At 39.1% G+C, this 17,940-nt stretch overlaps 1 protein-coding gene across 1 annotated transcript in view; it reads left to right on the top strand.

The window, feature by feature from the left end:
* Positions 1 to 8,610: 8,610 nt before the first annotated feature.
* TYR (tyrosinase) overlaps positions 8,611 to 17,940 on the top strand; it is a 42,512-nt gene continuing 33,182 nt past the window's right edge. Inside the window, exon 1 of the mRNA XM_062514221.1 lies at positions 8,611 to 9,453. Coding sequence (XP_062370205.1) covers positions 8,611 to 9,453 — 843 coding nt within the window. The remainder of the gene's footprint in view (positions 9,454 to 17,940) is intronic.

The following is a 17,940-nucleotide window of genomic DNA, read 5'->3' on the forward strand; positions in this document are numbered from 1 at the left end:
TCTAGAAATATAATAAAAGTCACAAAACAACTGAAATTGCAGGAATTTATGTTCTTTGATTTCTCGGTACTTTGAAGTGTATAGGTGGCATAGTTCTCATTTAAAAATTAGAGCATTTATCCAGCCTATTTCTTTGTAAGGATGGTTTTGTAGAATTAATGTAAACTCATCAGTACAGCTCAAAAATGCAAGTTCATTTTTCTGATTGATGCCTTTGGCAACTCTATCAGCAACTCACTCAGAGATGTTTTAATTTCTGTTGCTTTCAAGAGGTAGGAAAATGTTTCAGTGAGGATGAATTCAAATCAGTGCCATACTGGGGGCCAGCACATGGCATCTCTGCTGGGCTCAAGGACTGCTCAGGTCTGCCCTGGTGAGGTAATGCATAGGTAAATCTAAGGTTAAGATCACCTTTCTTACATCTCAGCCTGCTTGAGATGTCTGTGTTTGGGCTGGTTACCTTGTCTTTTCTTTCTAGTCATGGAGAGACATTGTCACCTTCTGAGAGGGATTAAACTGAAATATCATGGTCGTCTGTTTCAGGGTGAAAAGACTGGACATCTAGAAGGACACAAGTGGAACGGTACTGCAATCAGCTCTCTTCTGCATTATGTTCATGAAAACTATCTTTTTATTGTTGTTAGTTTTGATACATTTCTCAAACACATTAAAAATAGATTTTGTGTGGCCTTCTCTCCATCTCATTTTCTTTATCTGAGAATTAAGGCAAAATACACATTTATATGTCCTACCAATACATTAACAGTTCTCTGGATGACATAAAGTATTCAAAGCCAAAGAAGTTACACATTAAAACAAACTGATCACAGTGAAATCAAATGGATCCAATGACAATTTAAAAAAAAAAACAAAAACAATGACAAAGTGACCCACAAAAGTAACTGTCATGAAAAATACCTGTCAGCCAAATGTAAGGCCCACCAAATAGTAAAAAGTCCAACATTTTTCAGGCACTGAAATAGAATGAGGATATTTGCCCTCATGAAATGAAGACAGTCTCAAAAGTAGAGCAGAACTGACACTTGCTTCTAGTTCTGGGAGATCCCAAAATATCAGACCTAGAAAACTTGAGACATCACTCCATATAGAAAAGCTACAGGCAAATGTTTTTAGGAATTTCTGAGCTTTACATCTTTCCATGGGGGAATCTGACATGACATTTGTGCTATTGTTTGCTTTTAACCATCATCCGCAAAATTATAATAAAATACGGAAAAAAATCCTGACTCCTCAAGAAAGCATCCATACAATAGAGATTGAGGTTCCTTCTCTCCACTGGTATCTTCTCATTTTTGGTGTAAGGGGCAATTAAGATTAACCACATGTATGTTGGCAGTAATTTTTGCATTATGACTCACTTTCAGTCCTTCTCTCACTCTGTTCATCAGACCTTAGTGGTGAAGAGATCTTTGGTCTTGCTAGTAGGCATGTCCTGTCAGGATGCACAATACTGCCCTGCAGTTTCCATGTGCTTAAATGAATTTTACCTAACTTAACATTTTGTGAGTGGAAGATCAAGTTCAAAATAAATTTGGCAGTACTTAATGCTAGATCACCCCAAAAGTCACTAATTCCAGCAAAACCTTTTATGTGCCTGACTATGAATTTATTTGAGAAGTGTAGTAATTTATTGTTGGTGTCTCAGTCCCAGTCTGTGATGTACAAAAGCCCAACTTTACATCAATGCAAGTGAGTATACACACACAAAATAGAATCCTTTAATTTCTAATGTAGCTAAATATTCCTTGTAGGGAGATAAACACTCTATATTTATTATATCTGAACATGAGCAATTGGGTGGCAAAAGATCCTGGCATAAGCATGAGGGCTTTTAGTATTTTTATGTGTTTTTTATAGAAATGGAAGGTGTGATATAAAGTTTCCTTTGAGAACTCAGAAATCTTTGCTTCTCCAGCCTCCCAAGTGGTCTGCTGAATCACAGTGATCAGAACCCACTCAGTCCTTCACAGTTTCTGAAATTAGCCTTGCCATTCAAGGTCTTCAAAACTTTTATGTAATTTGGGGGTTTTTTGTCAAAACCATACTCTAACAAAAAGATTGGACTGATAAAATTGCTTAGGCCATGCCCATCTCATATGACCAGGGACAATTTAAGATTAATTTAGACATTTCAGTCACAACAATCTCTTACACTTATGTCAGAAATATTAAACATATAACTTCTTAAAGTTTTTAATTTGTTTAATATGTACTTATATTAGTACCCTGCACAACTGATGCATCAGTTGTTTTCTAAACTATTTATTTCATGTATATTCTATATCTTTGTTTCCCAGCCTGGGGAGAAGAAAGGAATTCCAGGAACACACTTGGCCATTCATTTATTTCAAGTGTTTTTCTAGGTACATTCTGCTCACAGAACGTGTAAGTAGTGCACAAATAATGTTTACAGTATTCATGTGAATAACCTCAACAAAATCTGTTTTGTTACCCACAAAATTGTTAGGCTTTTTTTGTTCTAGAACTTTGGTTTTTCTTCTGAAAAGTTGCAAGCAGGTCTACTTTTTTTATTTTTCAAAATAAACTCCAAATTTTTGTGTCTTTTGCTTTCTAACTACTTTAAGCATCTCGCTGTCAAATATCAAGGAGGTATATGTTGTATTATTTGCACTGGCGTTCAGTATAGACCAGATGCCTGGTGGCGTCTGTGCTGAAGATACCACTGCAATTGGACAATATTTGGTTCACTTTTGTCATAGAAATTATCAAAATAAGGGACATTGTTGTCCATTTTCCCTATCCCGCAATGGCCCTTGGCAGATGCGCTGTGCTTCTGGGAACAGAACAAGCCTGTACAGACACTTCTCAGGAGTGATCTCCCTTCCTCAAGGAATTTAGGGTTCAGAGACTTCAGGAGCCAGAGATTATGCATTTCATGTTCTATGATTTTTTGGGTCATTCTTTCCTGAATTTGTGTGGTCAGTTCTTGACCTCATCAAAATTTTCAGCTACAATGAGCATAGCAGCTTAGCTATGACTTGTAGGAAGAAAAAAAAAAAATCATTTTGCTTGTTTCAAACACACTGCATTGTAATAGCAAAAAATTAAGGGGAACAATAAGAAAAATCTCTCCTAATTCCCCTTCTCTTTGTTACTCAAAACTGACAGCTATTATAAGAATAATTTTACATTGGAAGGACTTTTCCCATTTTCCCAGAAGCTTAATGTCTTACCAAGACATTTTGTTCTTTATTCAGAGAGTTTGCAGTCTGAGTAATAGAGTTTCCTATGCACTGTTTGCATTGAAGTAAAATTGAATGTCAAGGTCTTATTTATATATTTATTTAGCCATGGAATAATTAGTGAAGTTCTACAGAGAATGTAAAATTCAGTATGATTTGATTCATCATTACAGTCATTATTTGGTAGTCAAGGGGGTGGGAGGAAATCAGAGACCACGTATAATATTTGAGTCTTTCATGCAGCTGGGCCTTTGAGTACTGCCAGACAGTTATGGAAGGTTAATAAGACTTTTTGAATTCTAAACAATGTATGTCTTCTCCCCTTATCTTTCATACGCTGTAGAGAGTTTGAAATTAATAGAAACATGTGTGGAGCTATTATAGTTGTCTTCTTTGCTATCTGCATTTTCTCCATGCACTGATCAAGGAGTGAAGGACCATGAGACCTCCCCTCTGTAGAGCGGGGGAAGCAGAAGGAGAACACATCATTCTCCTGTGGACCCATTGGGCTTGGATGTCATCTCCTTCTAGCCCATTCCAGCACATCCCTCTGCTTGCAAATCTTACAATAATAAGCAGGTGTGCATGTAGCAATCAGGGAATTAAGGAACATTTGCTTCCTACAGATTTCCTTCTCTCATTGTATCTCATGGAAGATATCTGCATGTTTTATACTGTAGTCTGTCAGCAAGATTTTATCTGATTTCTCCTTCTATCAGAGTTAGAAAGATAAGGGTGTTTCAAGGGAAGAAAAACCTGCAGACATCAAGAACCCAAGAGCAATTACAGTCACAAAGTTTAAGGGGTTTTCTGAGATTTCTGGAAGTCTAGTCATCTATACTTCTATTCAAGCTGAAATGAAGCAAAACTTACAGCAGGTAAGGATACTACCCAAAGGAAAATCTGAAAGCAGCATATGATATTAATTTCTTCTGCACATATTTTCTTTCCATTAGAACTGGCCACATTTAATCACATTTTTATAAGTTTTTTGTTGTTGTTTTTTTAAAGATATTCTGTTGGGGTGTAAAATTCAGGCTTTTTTTGCCATCCACAAAATTTTTATTTACCTCAGCAAATTTCTCAAATACACTTTAAAAAAGCTATAGTATTCTCCTCACCACTTTTGAGTATTTAAAGGATCAATTGAAGACTAAAATAATGTGTGGTTGAATTTCAGAGAAAAATATGCATTTGAACTGCTTATTTGATGTACTTCTACTTGTAAGCAAAAGCTAGGTTTAATAGAAGCCTAGCTGCTCTGGGTCCAGATGAAGTCATGTGAGGTGAACTCAGCCTCCCAGGGTCCCAGCTGATTTACATACCTGTATCTGTCCCAGCTGATTCTCTCATTCCTTTTCCAAATTTAGTTTTGGACACTGCACAGCTGTTTGCCTTACCACTATGAGCTGCTGAGACCTGCTCTGTGCTAAATGTCACTCTTGTGGTTTTTAATACGCTGTTTTCCAAAGCGTGCACACAGAGAAAACCAACACACAGCTACTAGTAGTTCTTATTCTATTTTTGTTTCTCTGCAGAGCTGGATAAATGGAGCAGGACAAGTCTGTGAGAAGCACCTAGAGGCACTTGCTAGGTACAGCTGGTTCTGAAGACGAGCCCAGCACCATGGGCAGCCCAGGAGGAAGCTGCCTCCAGTCAACTTGCAGAGGAGTCACTGGAATCAGAGGACACTGGAAAGGAGGAGGAAGAGCACAGGCTTTTAACTGCAAGAGTTAAACTCTGCAGCTGGTTGAGACGCGACTGTGGGGAGCCTGTCATGATGGCAGAGGATGCAGTTTTGTAAGATGGGGAGTCAGTCCAGGAGTGTTCCAGCAGAGCAAAGTCTGGTCTTGCCCCTGCCTTTCTTTCCACTGCTAGTTTTGCACGGGGTGGATTGTTTGTCTGACCCTTCAGCAGGCAAGTTTCCCTTGGAAAATTAGCAGTACATTATCCCAGAAAGAAAGCATGGCTAAGTTCCCTGTAGGTTGCTGAAAAACCTTCTGTGCTTTCAACCTCAGTGAGCTCTTAGAAGAGGCAGGGATTCCTGAAGAAGCACAATATTATCCACCTTGTTAAATCTGCACTCTGGCCTGTTATCAAGGCCACAGGTATGAGCCACATAGTACTAAGAAATTGTTTGATGCTTTTCCTCTGAAAGCTGATAGGAAAGCATTCAGAGCCGCATACCAAAATTTCCACTCTGCCCAGCATCCTTCCAAAAGCCAGAAGTCAAGCTGCCTTTCAGCAAAGACCTCGAAGCAGAGGTGAAGTGCAAGTGGAGTGTAACAAAACTGTAGGAAATATTGCTTTAGCATCCCCATCAAAACTGACAGGTATAAGGCAAGTTTTGTGCAGACTGTAGATTGATAGGTTGGTAATTACTTTTCTGCTACTTGCTAACTTCAGTCTATAGCAGGGAGAAACTGCCTTTTGACTTTTGCTATAGTTTCTATACTTGCATTGCTCTGATTGCATCAGCACCTCTTCTCCCTTGCTTTGGACTGCAAATCAATAACATTTTTCTTGCTCCTAGAAGTTGCCTGTAATATTTGGCCTGTGCTTTCAAACCAGTCTGAATGCCTGTGTTCTGATGCATTAAGTCTGTATCTAGGTATCCCAGTATCAGATCAAAAATAACATGGCCACATAATAAAAGCATTGATCTGGTAATATTCACTGGTTCACACAGTCTGAGTCCACTGGTTTATCAGACTGAATTTCCTGTCTGGCTAATAGACTATCTATCCTTCCACTTGTTCTCTAATTGTCAAGTGGTCCTTGTACTTATCCATCTCGAATATTTTTTTTTTTCTCTTTCTCTCTAGACAATTCATATCTCCACTGGTAATTGAGCAGCATCAACTTCCTCTATCCAGACTTTGTTTCTTCACAGTTTTATGCCTGACTTTTAAAAAAGCCACAATAATAATTATTCCTCATTTCTCCATCCCAAATTTCTTTTTCCCCCACTCAACATTGCCAGCTAGACAAAAAAAATCCCCACAGAATTCCTAACAAGTGTTTAACAGGCAATACTGAGGGATGCTTCCTTCATGGTGCCATCCAGCTATCAGAGTTTTTAAAACCTGCTGATATTACTTAAAACTTCGATCACTTTGGTATTAGCAGCCCAGAATGGAAATTTCCATGGCATTTTACAAAAGGAAGACAGGATATTTTTAAGAGCAGCCTGCTCAGCTCTGAGGAAACAACAAAAAAAATAATTTTAGGAGGTAATATGAATCCCCATCCAATGCCGTTGTCTTTTCATTGGAGTTTTCCTTGTCTTTATCAATAACTACATCAGAAATCCATAGGACTTGTCTCTGTGAAGCTCGGTTTGGCACTGCAGCACAGTGTTGTAAATCTGATCCCAATGCTGCAAACAAGCCAGCAGGTGAGCTTCAGGAAGACTTCTCACTACTCTGGGAGTTTTCCTTCTAGTAACTATTGACATCTCTATAAAGCAAGAGGGGCATGTGCTGTTCCTGAGTCACATTACTGATTCAAAGCTTCTCATTGCACAGGGAATTCCGTGGTTAACCAGCTGCTTCGGAAATGCATCATATGACAACTCTCAAGGCTCAGAGTCTTATTTTGTAACATTAGATATAAAATCTTATTTGAATATTAAAACAGGGTAATGAATGTATTTGTGTGTATGACTGTCTGCATAAATATATATTTGAGGGCTTTTCTGGTTCAGTCTGGGACTCTGCCTCAAGTTACTCCCAATCCCTGTAGCTTTTCAGTGAAAATTAAAAAACATGTATTGCTACTCTCAGAGATGGCTCTCTCCTCATGTATAGTATTTTTGTAATAGCCTCCATGGGAGGAAGAATAAATGAAATGGCAAGGTTTCCCAAACAACCAGGTACAAACAAAATAAAATTAAATTAATCAAACAAGTAGGCTTTCTGTGATAGAGTATGTTTTACAACCCTAACATGGAAACCAGGGGAATCAGCTAAAAAAACAGTAAACATCAGACTATGGTTAGAAACATTTTTTGAAAAAGCAAATACTTTCCCTTTGCCCTTCTTGATCCAGGCTCCCCCATCACAGGCTCCCTGGAAGTGGGACTCAGGGATAATCCCCTGGAATACCTGAGGCGTAGAAGCCAAATTCAGGATTAAAGCACCTCGTGCTCCTCAGCATGGTCATGTGATGATCTCCTGATCCCAGCAAAGGCCTCCTTTCCCAGCAAAGTTCTCACTTCATTTGCCTATATGTTCCTCCCCTCTCTAAGCACAGGAAATAATTAAAAAAGCTTTTAGTAAGGAAAAAAACCTTAGGAAACCACTCCTACTAACAGTAGTAGTAGCTGAAGAAAATAATGGATAATTCATGTGCGCTTTGCCCAGCAGTGAAAAAACAGTTGTCCTCTTGCAAGGAGCAGCTTCAAAACTTTTAAATCTGCTCATGCAGCTCTGTCAGTTCTGCTCAGGCTAATGTACAAGAAGAAGGAGGTGGGTGGTCTGGAGGCTTCCCAGTAACATATTGAGTAAAGAACACAGATACGGTGTTTGCAAACTGCTTGATGGGAGAAAAACAGGAGTCAATGGTGTTTTTCCTGATCCAGAGACAGATGCTCAAAGTGCTTTCTGCAAATCTATTGGCAGATTATCTGTGTTCCCCACAAAACTGTGGAGAAGACTGTCGTTCAGACTTCTGTGTGTCATCAACTCTGAAAACACTACCAATTCTAGGAGAACAAAAATTATTTTCTTATGAAAAGTGTATTACTTCCCTCACCTCCCTTTGCCATATGCTAACCTGAGAAAGGCAGTTTGCATTGAAGTCTAAAAATGCTAAGTCAAATAATTTTTTCTGGTTCTGCCCTATGTTCAGTCTTGATCTGACTACATTTTATTTTAGTTTCCTGTTAAAAAAAGTTTGCTCACAAATTCTTTATTTTATTCATTTTTTTAGGTTCACTGTTCTTCCTATATTAGAGACCAGATTCTGCCACGTCTTTCCTTAACCAACCATTTACTCTAAAGTATAGAATCAAACTAGGAATTCTAAGAACTTACAATTGATTCTGTGTCCAAACTTTAATTTTACTTCCTCTCCAATTGCCGGGGAGAGCAATCATGTGCTAGGCAGAAGACGAAAGTTTATAATAAATGCCTGTATTTTGAAAATTGTAGGGGGTGGGGGGAAAGTCACTTGGCTTTCACCTAGAACATGTGATAATGAGATTAAGCCTGAAGTGTGTTTTGTGTGTAAATGCATCTCGTGTAGGAATGGGGAAGGACATTGAAGGGTGCGCTGTAGCAGAAGTCAGCAGTGAAGCATTCCTGGTGGAGGGGAGGAATTCCTTTCACACGCAGGCCTTTGGAGGGGTCAGAGAGAGCACTCCACGCACTGAAGCATAACGCTGATGCTCTCCTGCTGCTCTGCCAGTATGCTGCTATTTGCCCTGGGTTTTCTGTTCGTCATCCTTCAGCCATCCACTGGGCAGTTCCCCAGAGCCTGTGCCAACGTGCAGAGTTTGCTGAGCAAGGAGTGCTGTCCCCCCTGGGATGGAGATGGGTCCCCTTGTGGGGAGCTTTCTGGCAGAGGGTCCTGCCAGAACATCCTTCTCTCTCAGGCTCCACTGGGACCACAGTTCCCTTTCTCAGGAGTGGATGACAGAGAGGACTGGCCCTCTGTGTTTTACAACCGGACGTGTAGATGTGAAGGCAACTTCATGGGATTCAGCTGTGGGGAGTGCAAATTTGGCTTCTCTGGGCTCAACTGCACTGAAAGGCAAGTGAAAATAAGAAGAAACATCTTCCAGCTCGCCGCCAGTGAGAAGAACAAGTTTCTTGCCTATCTTAACTTGGCAAAGAACATCCCCAGCCAGGACTATGTTATTGCTACTGGCACGTATACTCAGATGAACAATGGCTCCAACCCCATGTTCAGAGACATCAATGTGTATGATCTCTTTGTGTGGATGCATTATTATGCCTCTCGAGACACACTCTTAGGTGGGTCCAGTGTGTGGCGGGACATTGATTTTGCCCACGAAGCCCCTGGTTTCCTGCCTTGGCATCGGGTCTTTCTGCTGATGTGGGAACGTCAGATCCAGAGAATAACAGGTGATGAGAACTTCACCATCCCCTACTGGGACTGGAGAGATGCAGAGGACTGTGAGGTCTGCAATGATGAGTACATGGGTGGCAGACATCCCACGGACCCTAATTTACTCAGCCCAGCATCAATTTTCTCCTCGTGGCAGGTAAGAACCGGCCAAGGAAAGAGGAAGGGAATGATCCCATCTGATTTTAAGCACTTAGGTGAGGTGCACAAAATGGGAGCTCCTCCACTCTGCCTTCCTTTAGATAGAAGATAAAGTAAGCAGTACTAGAGAGCAAATCAGATTTTACATGGACCTAATCTTCACTTAGATCTCTTCATTTGTAACTTTGTCTCATTTCTTTCTGACTGTAGGATTTAGACTGTTTAATTAAGAACATAAAAGAAAAGTGGAAGGGGGAAAGTTATGCCTTTGTGTCCAAACATGGCCTTTAGCAGGTTAAACATGCTTGATTCTGGTGTACCAGTTAGGTGGGACAAGCAGGATTTATGCACATGAATTTCTAGCATCATTGCAAAACAATAGGTGACTGAATGATGGAAATAGAAGCAAAGGCTTTTCAGGCAGTTTACCCCTCTCCTGGTATATTTCTCCCATCCATGAGTTAAAAACTGACAAATTAAACTAACCTGCTTTCAATGGTAAACAAACAGACAAACAAATAAACCAAAGCTTTAGAGCAAAGAATCAGCTGTGTAATCCACATCAGTAGTTCAAAGAAATAGAAGAAATAATCTCTGTTGCTCAAAGGAACTGAGAGACAAACACAGTAGTGATTCCTGCCAATTAAAAGCACTTCAAATGAGCCCATAAAACACAGTGAAATTACATGTATACTCAAGTGATAAGGTCTCATATAGCTGAGCTATAGTCCTCTGAGAAACACTGTGAGGTTTTTTATGGTCTCTTGCTCATCACTGCCACATTGCCTAAAATACAGTGACAAAGGTCTATTAGCTTCAATAGACACACTCCATCATGACAATAGCAACAGTTGCTTCTGGCGTTGAAGTCTGTGATTATGTTCGTCTAAATCTATCTTCTGTTTATTTCTGTAGCAACAGCCCAAATGAAGGTTGGGCAGTTTTAGTGATTTAACAAAGACAAATTCAAGCAGCTCTGGGATATTCTGGCATATTACAAATCAGCACCCAGCTGGGCTTACTGGGCTGGTTGTGCTGTATTTAGTCTTGATTTGTATCCTCCGAATAATAGAGGATGTGTATACCTCTAAATTCAAGCATTTGGAAATAACAGTAACAGAACTATTTACGCTATTCTCTGGCATACCTTTTTCTCCCTCAGCCAGGTACCATTTCAGGGAACATTCCCAGGAGGATGTTTACACAGAGACACCCTCTTTTTGAGACTAAAATTATTTTACTGTCATAGACATGGATTATTTGCTGTCACTTGGCCTCAGTGCCTGGGAAATTTCCTGGGCACATTTAATTTAGTGTAGGCACAGCCATAAAATAGATACAGATACAAACACGCATTTTCATCCCATTTTCTAAAGTTCTTCTTATTTCTAATGGCTTGAATCTGGATCAACTCTACTAGCTTAATTAGATTGCATTATCAGAAAGAAGTGGATCTTATGCTGTTCTGCACTGAGCAGAATAAATGGTTGTGTGAAAACTGTACATGTGGTAAAGTGGGTAAAATGAAATCAGAATTGCACTGGTTACAGGTGTCAAGTGGAGCTATCAATAGAGTATATTGAATGAGATAACCAAGGTAGGAGGAGACAGGTAGTACACAGGAATCAGCAAGTTACTAGCAGGATTTCCTAAAAGGCATGCAATTGTCAGATAGTTGTGTTTAGCTGGATTTTTTGGTTTTAATTTTCAAAGGATTTATTAATTTTGTCCAGATTCTTCAGATATTTTCATCTTGGCAATAAATACACAGAAAATTTATTAGTAGCAATTGATAGATTTAAGAAATAGTCAGGTTTATAATTTCGCATTTAAAGTTAGTTCCCACTAATACAGTCTTAAAGATTTTTTTTTTGTGGAACAAGTTGCTCAAAGAGATATTTTTGTATAAATTTAAGAGGTGCAGGAATAAAAGATATGCTATGTTTAAAACACATTCAGTGTCAGTATACAGAGGTAAGAGCACCTAAGTGATTTTTCCAGGTATTTTCTAGAAATGCTTATCACTTTTTCATCTTCTTTTCAGACTTCTGGAAATGTTAAAATTTTATCAAAATTTCCAAAATAAGTTATAGCTTTACCTTCAAATACTATCATTTCCCTCTAGTATCTTCCATCTATGTATGGCTCTCCTGTCTTATCCTGAGAAAGAATGACAGAGATTGAAGAGATCTGCATTTTCAGTCATGATTTTGAAGTGAAGATATTTCTTTATTAGCATTGAATCCAAATTTAAACACTTGCTTAATAGGGAATAACAGTCAATACAGTTCCTTCAAGTAGCACAAAGTAAGAAATAACAAAATATTGCTCCAGAAAATCAAAAGAGAGCAAAAATAGCCTTAGCTTGAACCTGAAAACAGAAAACAGCCACAAATCTGCTGCGGAATGCTCTGATTTTCTAAGCTCTGTAGCTGAACAGCATGAGTGGAAGAAACAAAAATTAAAAAAAAAAGAGGAGGATCCAGAAATGTGAAGGAATTTGAAGGAATTTAGGCTTTTAGCAAGCATTGAAAATAAAAAGAGGGCAAGTGAAACCTTTGAATAGCACATCAATAATAAGGTATCCTTTTTAGAATTTTAAGTGTCTTTCAAAAGCATAACAGAACGATGCCTGCTATGCTGCTATGTAAGGAAATGGTTTAGATTTATTTTAAAAAAGGTAAAGTGCCTATTTGCAGAGCACCATCCCTCTTTTTTTTCTTTTTTTTTTAATGCCATAGAAAGGAGAAATACTTTATTCCATTGAAGGGTTGCCATGGCAACATGGATACCCATGGATACATGCTGAAATTCTTGCTTTCACCTTACTTTTTCTTCAACGTTCTGCTGTTACCACTTGGCTGAGTGAATTATCCATCCACATTTTTCTCATATTTGTCATCTAAGTGACACTTCTGATTCCTGCTTCTTTTTTACCAAGAGGACTATCAGGAATCTTTACTGGTTTTATTTATTTGCTTAGCTCAAATTTAGGGTGGGTGGGAAAGGTATTCTCATGTTTTCAGTTACTTGTTTGTGATAATTCAAGTGTTACACTCAGCATTAGGACTGATGAGACATACTAATGCTTTAGCAATTTTGGCAATTCCATGTCAGCTTAACAGGAAACTATATGAGAATTGGATATATTCCAATTTGAGAGATTCTTTTGTTTGTTTGTTTGTTTGTTTTAGTGCTCTTTTCTGCAATTATTCAAAATAATGGATTTTAAAAACCAAAAAAATCTAGTTGAAGATGTCCCTGTCCACGTCAAGGGGGTTAGGCTAGCTGACCTTTAAAGGTCCCTTCCAAACAAAACTGTTCTATCATTCTAAGTAGTAGGAGGTTAAATTTTTCTCTCTTCTGCACCAGAACTAATTTTAAGAAACAACTGAAGTCAATGGAGTTGCAAATGCATAAAAGCCTTCTGCAAATTATAAGCAGAATCTTTCTCCTGGCAGTTAATGTTAGAATCCGGGAATCCCCACAGTGTGCTAGACATAGGATGAAGAAAATAAAGCTGGAGAATCTATGTGCTATTTCAGTTTGCTGTTGTGGTAAGCAGGAAACACCACCAACTTCAGCTCCCTCTATTCTGTCTCTCTTAAGACTTGAGAGAAGCAATTGCATAACGTGGAGAGCTGGCTGCTCTCAGTTGTGCTGGGGTAAGCCTGCTGCCAATTCTTTGTTGTAAGCATGGAAAATTTCCCTTAGCACTTCATTCCATATCACCCTGAAGAACCAGTTACACAAAAGCAAAGCTACTATAAAAGAGAAACAAGTTACACATATAGAAAACAGATCAAATGCTTCTGAACTAATAATGACAGTACTTTAGATCCATTACCTGAAAACATGACTTCATAAGAAAAATTAATTCAGCTATTCAGACACAGTTATTTAATTCAAAGTACTTTTTATCGGGAAATTGTATTGCTGAATTGTCTGACAGCATCATTTGAAACATTGCTTTACATCTACCTTTAAAAACTGCACTTTCGGAAACAAATTTTCAGAAATACCAACACCAGAAGCCAGCACTTCTTGTTTCTTAAAGCAGCCAAACTCTTACATCCGTCTACTTGTGAACGCCCAAGGAGCTCACAAACTTTATTTTTTGTTGCAACTTAATGGGTTGTGATGCCAGCTACAGGTTGGTACATTAAGAAGCAAGAGGCCAAATGGAGCAACTATAAAGAAAGAATTTATAAAGTGTGTTCTCTAATGAAATGGTTACATGGACTATAAATTTGAAGCATTTCCTTTTGGAAGAGGTACTTCTTCACATGCCACCTCAGGACCACAGCAGGAGGATATCACAATCTGTGCAGAGCAGAAGTAGCCACTTGGGTATCCTCAGGCTCTGTGTCCCTGTGTTTGGCTGTCCATGGGATCATGTGTAGGTGACAGTGGAGCTGGGTAAAGTAAGAGATAAAGAATATGCACCTTTAGAGGTGCATAAATCAACAGCTACATTAATATTATAAAAGCTGGGGTTTGATAATAATTCACCATCAGAAGCAGTCTACCATCCCTCTCTAGACGTGTGTGAGTGATTTCATGGTAGACATGGAGACAGCAGCAGTGATGGTACAGCTTGGAGACAGCTGGAGAGCAGGGAATCACAGCCTGTCAGAGCAGGAGACTAGTGAACACTTCATCAGGAATTGTTAACAGGTATTCCTACTCCAGCCCAGCACCATTTTCAGGTGCTAATCAGGTATAGTTGTCCTCCAGTTCTGGGCTGCCTTCAAGCAAAAAGGTGAAACCCAGCCAGCTTTTACTGAAGGCTGAGAAAACACCTTGAAGGCACCAGGTTTGTTTTAATGCTGTCCATTCATGTTTGTCTCATCTCCTTTTAGCTCGAGTTTCACAGCACCCCCAGTTTATGTATGTGCCATGAGGGGAAGAAAGACAATGAATGACCTTACCCTTTTAGATGCTTCTTAGAATTTCTTCAAGGCTTTGCTTTGCATATTTTCTCCTTTTCTGTCAGTTCTCTGCATGTTTAACTTTTCCAGCAATATTCAGCAGTACATGAAGAACCAGATAAAAATATACAAAACCTCTTAAAACCCCTTTTGTCAGCTACAGATACATCACCTTTCAAAGTTCCAACTATAAATACAAGGTCCCAAGGCACAGCTTTTTTTCTGGGGATTTCCTTGCATTTTCCCGGTTTGGTGAGTAAATGGCTTCTGGATACCACTTAGTTAGGATTAAATTATGCCAGGCCCTAATGCAGCCAAAAAAAGAGAAAAAATTAAACCTCTTTATAGTTGCCAAATGTTTTAAATCCAGTGTGAGAGCTGTGCATTAATGACATTCCCAAGCAAGGTTGTGAGAATAAGTGGAGCTAGACAGAGAAAGGCAATGAATCAGTACAAAATCCCTTTTGGCTCCATAACAGGACCCAAGGCTTCAACTCAGGAGTCCAGACTTGATGCAGGACAAACAGAGGTCATGGGAGGTGTCAAGGAAGACCATGAAGTGCTTACATCACATCTCTGTGGCTGGCACACACCAGCAAGTCAAGTGGTTGCTCTGACTGTAGTCTGAAGTGGTTCTTTTAGGATATCTAATCTGCAACACAGCACTATGAATATATACTGGTACAGCTTCTGGAGAGGGGCTCAGTGGCCTCAGAGGAAAAGCAGTGCAAGGGCTCAGCTCTAAGATGTGTGTTTTAGCCCTTCGAGTGGCTCTTGGGCCCCAACAAACAGGAACTTTGGGTCAATTTGTGAGTGAGCGCCTGTTTCAATACCATAGAGAATTCTCTTTTCCCAAGTGTTTAGGTATGTATTACCAGTGTTGAACGCCCTTGTGAGCACAGATCTAATAAGCAAAAGCAACCCCAAGAAATCTGTCACAAAATTCCCCAAAGCTTTGAATTAAAGACAGTAGGCAAAATACTGAACATCACTGAAATCTTCTGTAATGAAGTTCCCTTTATTTTGGCACAAGGGCTGGTCTGTGCAAGCAGTTGCAAGGTAAAAGACAAAAGGTTTTCCTATTTGCCAAAGGTGGGAGACAGGACCCTCTATAATCTGTTTTCTAAGAAACACTCTGAAGAGCCGTGTTCAAGATCTCAACTGCAGTGCACAGAGGGATATTTTTTGCTGGGTGCTACAAAGTCCAGAAGCGATGCTGCATATTCTGGACTGCCATCTACTGGTATTTATTTTGCTCACTACTTATATAAGCTTTTCCTCAGAGTATCTTCCTAACAATTTCCCTGTAACTGGTGAATTCACATAAGCAGGTGCAACTGGAGTTTGAAGATTTGTCCAGGGTGAACTGAGAAATTTCCTCAGGACTGTTCTAAAAGGGAATAAAATATCATGCTTTAAACCAACATGTTTATAGCAGAAAGTATTCCTGCTGAAGGAGAAGAAGGCAATGATGTGACCCATTTTATGTATGCTTTATGCAGATTACATCCAGAAAGAACCATTTGGCTGATCTATGTTCTAGTATCCCTTACACATTGCATGACCGTTAAAACAGCAAATTATGGTTTCAGAATAGACCCGTAATTAATATCACCTAATTTAAATCTTTCTGGAAATGTATTCTGGTTCATTTTATGACCAGACCTTAATTTTTAGTTTAGAAAAAGAAATAGCAAAAGGTTACAGACAAGCATTTTCATCCCTGGCACTTAGGTTGTAGCATTTCTTGACCATGACTTTCCAAATGCCTTGTAGCATCTGGCTTTTGTTTAAGATTAATTTGGTCAGTCAGAAAGTTAATGAGGGCTACACTGAGACCTAAATGAAAAAAAAATAGCACTCTAAAAATTTATAAGCTTCATGAGATTAACAATTACATTAAATCCCACTGAAATGGATAAACAGAACAAAGGGGGAAAGTTTCTTTGTTTAGAGATATATTTAAGCTCATGCTTGAAGATTTCTGTCTGAATACCTGAAAACTGGGTCTTGAACATGGCATGTGATTCCTCTTTAACACACAATAGGGATATGTCCCCAGGGCAGTGGGAAAATTATGAAAGATAGGAGATGGCAGAATGGAGAACCCAGGAGATATGAACGTAGACAAAGCCCACAGGAGAGATAGAAAATCCACACAAAGGTACTTCCTGAGCCAAGCAACAGCTGAGAAACAGGTTGAGCTTCACCAGCCAAGACACATTTGCCTTCATCACTAATGCACTTCTAGGGACACAGAATAGTACACTTTTGTAAACAAAGAAATTACTAGAGCTTCTCCTGAATCATCCACCTATTTTCCTTCTAATGGGAATCAACTCAGTAACACAAACCAATCATAAAATCACCATAAACCATGATTTTTGTTTATAACTGTGGACCTCTCCCTGTCACAAACTCTCCTTTCTTGGTGGAGATTCTTAGAAAAGACTCCCTTAGAAACACAATCCTGACCTGAGTCCCTCTTAGAGGTACAATCCTGACCCATTTGGTGAGCTTCTGGGGGAAATGAGCTCATGGAACTCTGCTGGAAAACTACCTACAGCCTTCAAGGGCACCTCAGCAGTTTTAATAGACATGAGCAGATTGCAGCTAACAGCATTTTCCTAGGATAAATTGCTCTGATAAGCTTTCTTATACACCCCCCAAAAAAGTGAGAACATACTTTCATTATATTCATAGCCATAGAAAATTTATCATTTAAGAAATCCAGATTCTTAAGGACTCTGTGTTATATCACCAACTTCATCAAACATTATCTGTGGATTTGTCATCAAATCACTTACAAAAGAATTCATCTGATCTCCTTCCACTTGTTCAAAAGTTAGTTCAGCAGCACATCAACTTGCCTTTGGCTCTGTCTTTAGTTAGTTCAGAAGCACATCTGAGCCTCCAGGGTGTGATTCATCCCACCCTAATGCAGAAATAGAGCATTAAATTGAACATTCTTAATTTTGCTTCTTTTGCTAACTTCAGTCCAGAGACAGTTTCTGCATTGATTTTTTTACTCATTTTATTTCATTGACTTAGTCAATGGAGAGAGTTAGGCACCCCTAGAGGTAAGTACATCTCACCTACCAGACATCTGGTTTGGGAGAGCTGAATCACACTCAGGAGATACCTCTCTTTCCCCTGACAGCAGAGGTCATCCTAAAGTGCTGTTTCAATCTCACAGTTTCTACATGGCTAGTACAAGTGAAATGAATCTACCACTCACTTCCTTCAACAGAGAATCTCATGTTCTTCCATCTCATTCAAAGCGGAAATGTTTTGGTCCAAGAAATAGAAATATACCTTCCGGATAAGAGAAGCTGAGGTTTCAGTGTTAGGTGTTTTCTCCCCATGATGTCTTACTCACTAATGAGATCTATTCTTTCTCTACCCAAATTTCTCATTAACCATATTGATTTCTTGCTAACTGCAGAGTCCTGTGTTTTAAAGGGGTCTCTGGTGGTTTGAGTTTTACTTGTTTTAGTGGGTTTGTTTGTTTGTTTGTTTTCAAGAAGGAAAACAAAACAACAGACAGTTGAATT

Source organism: Cinclus cinclus, chromosome 2, assembly GCF_963662255.1.
Source record: "Cinclus cinclus chromosome 2, bCinCin1.1, whole genome shotgun sequence".
Classification (NCBI taxonomy): domain Eukaryota; kingdom Metazoa; phylum Chordata; class Aves; order Passeriformes; family Cinclidae; genus Cinclus; species Cinclus cinclus.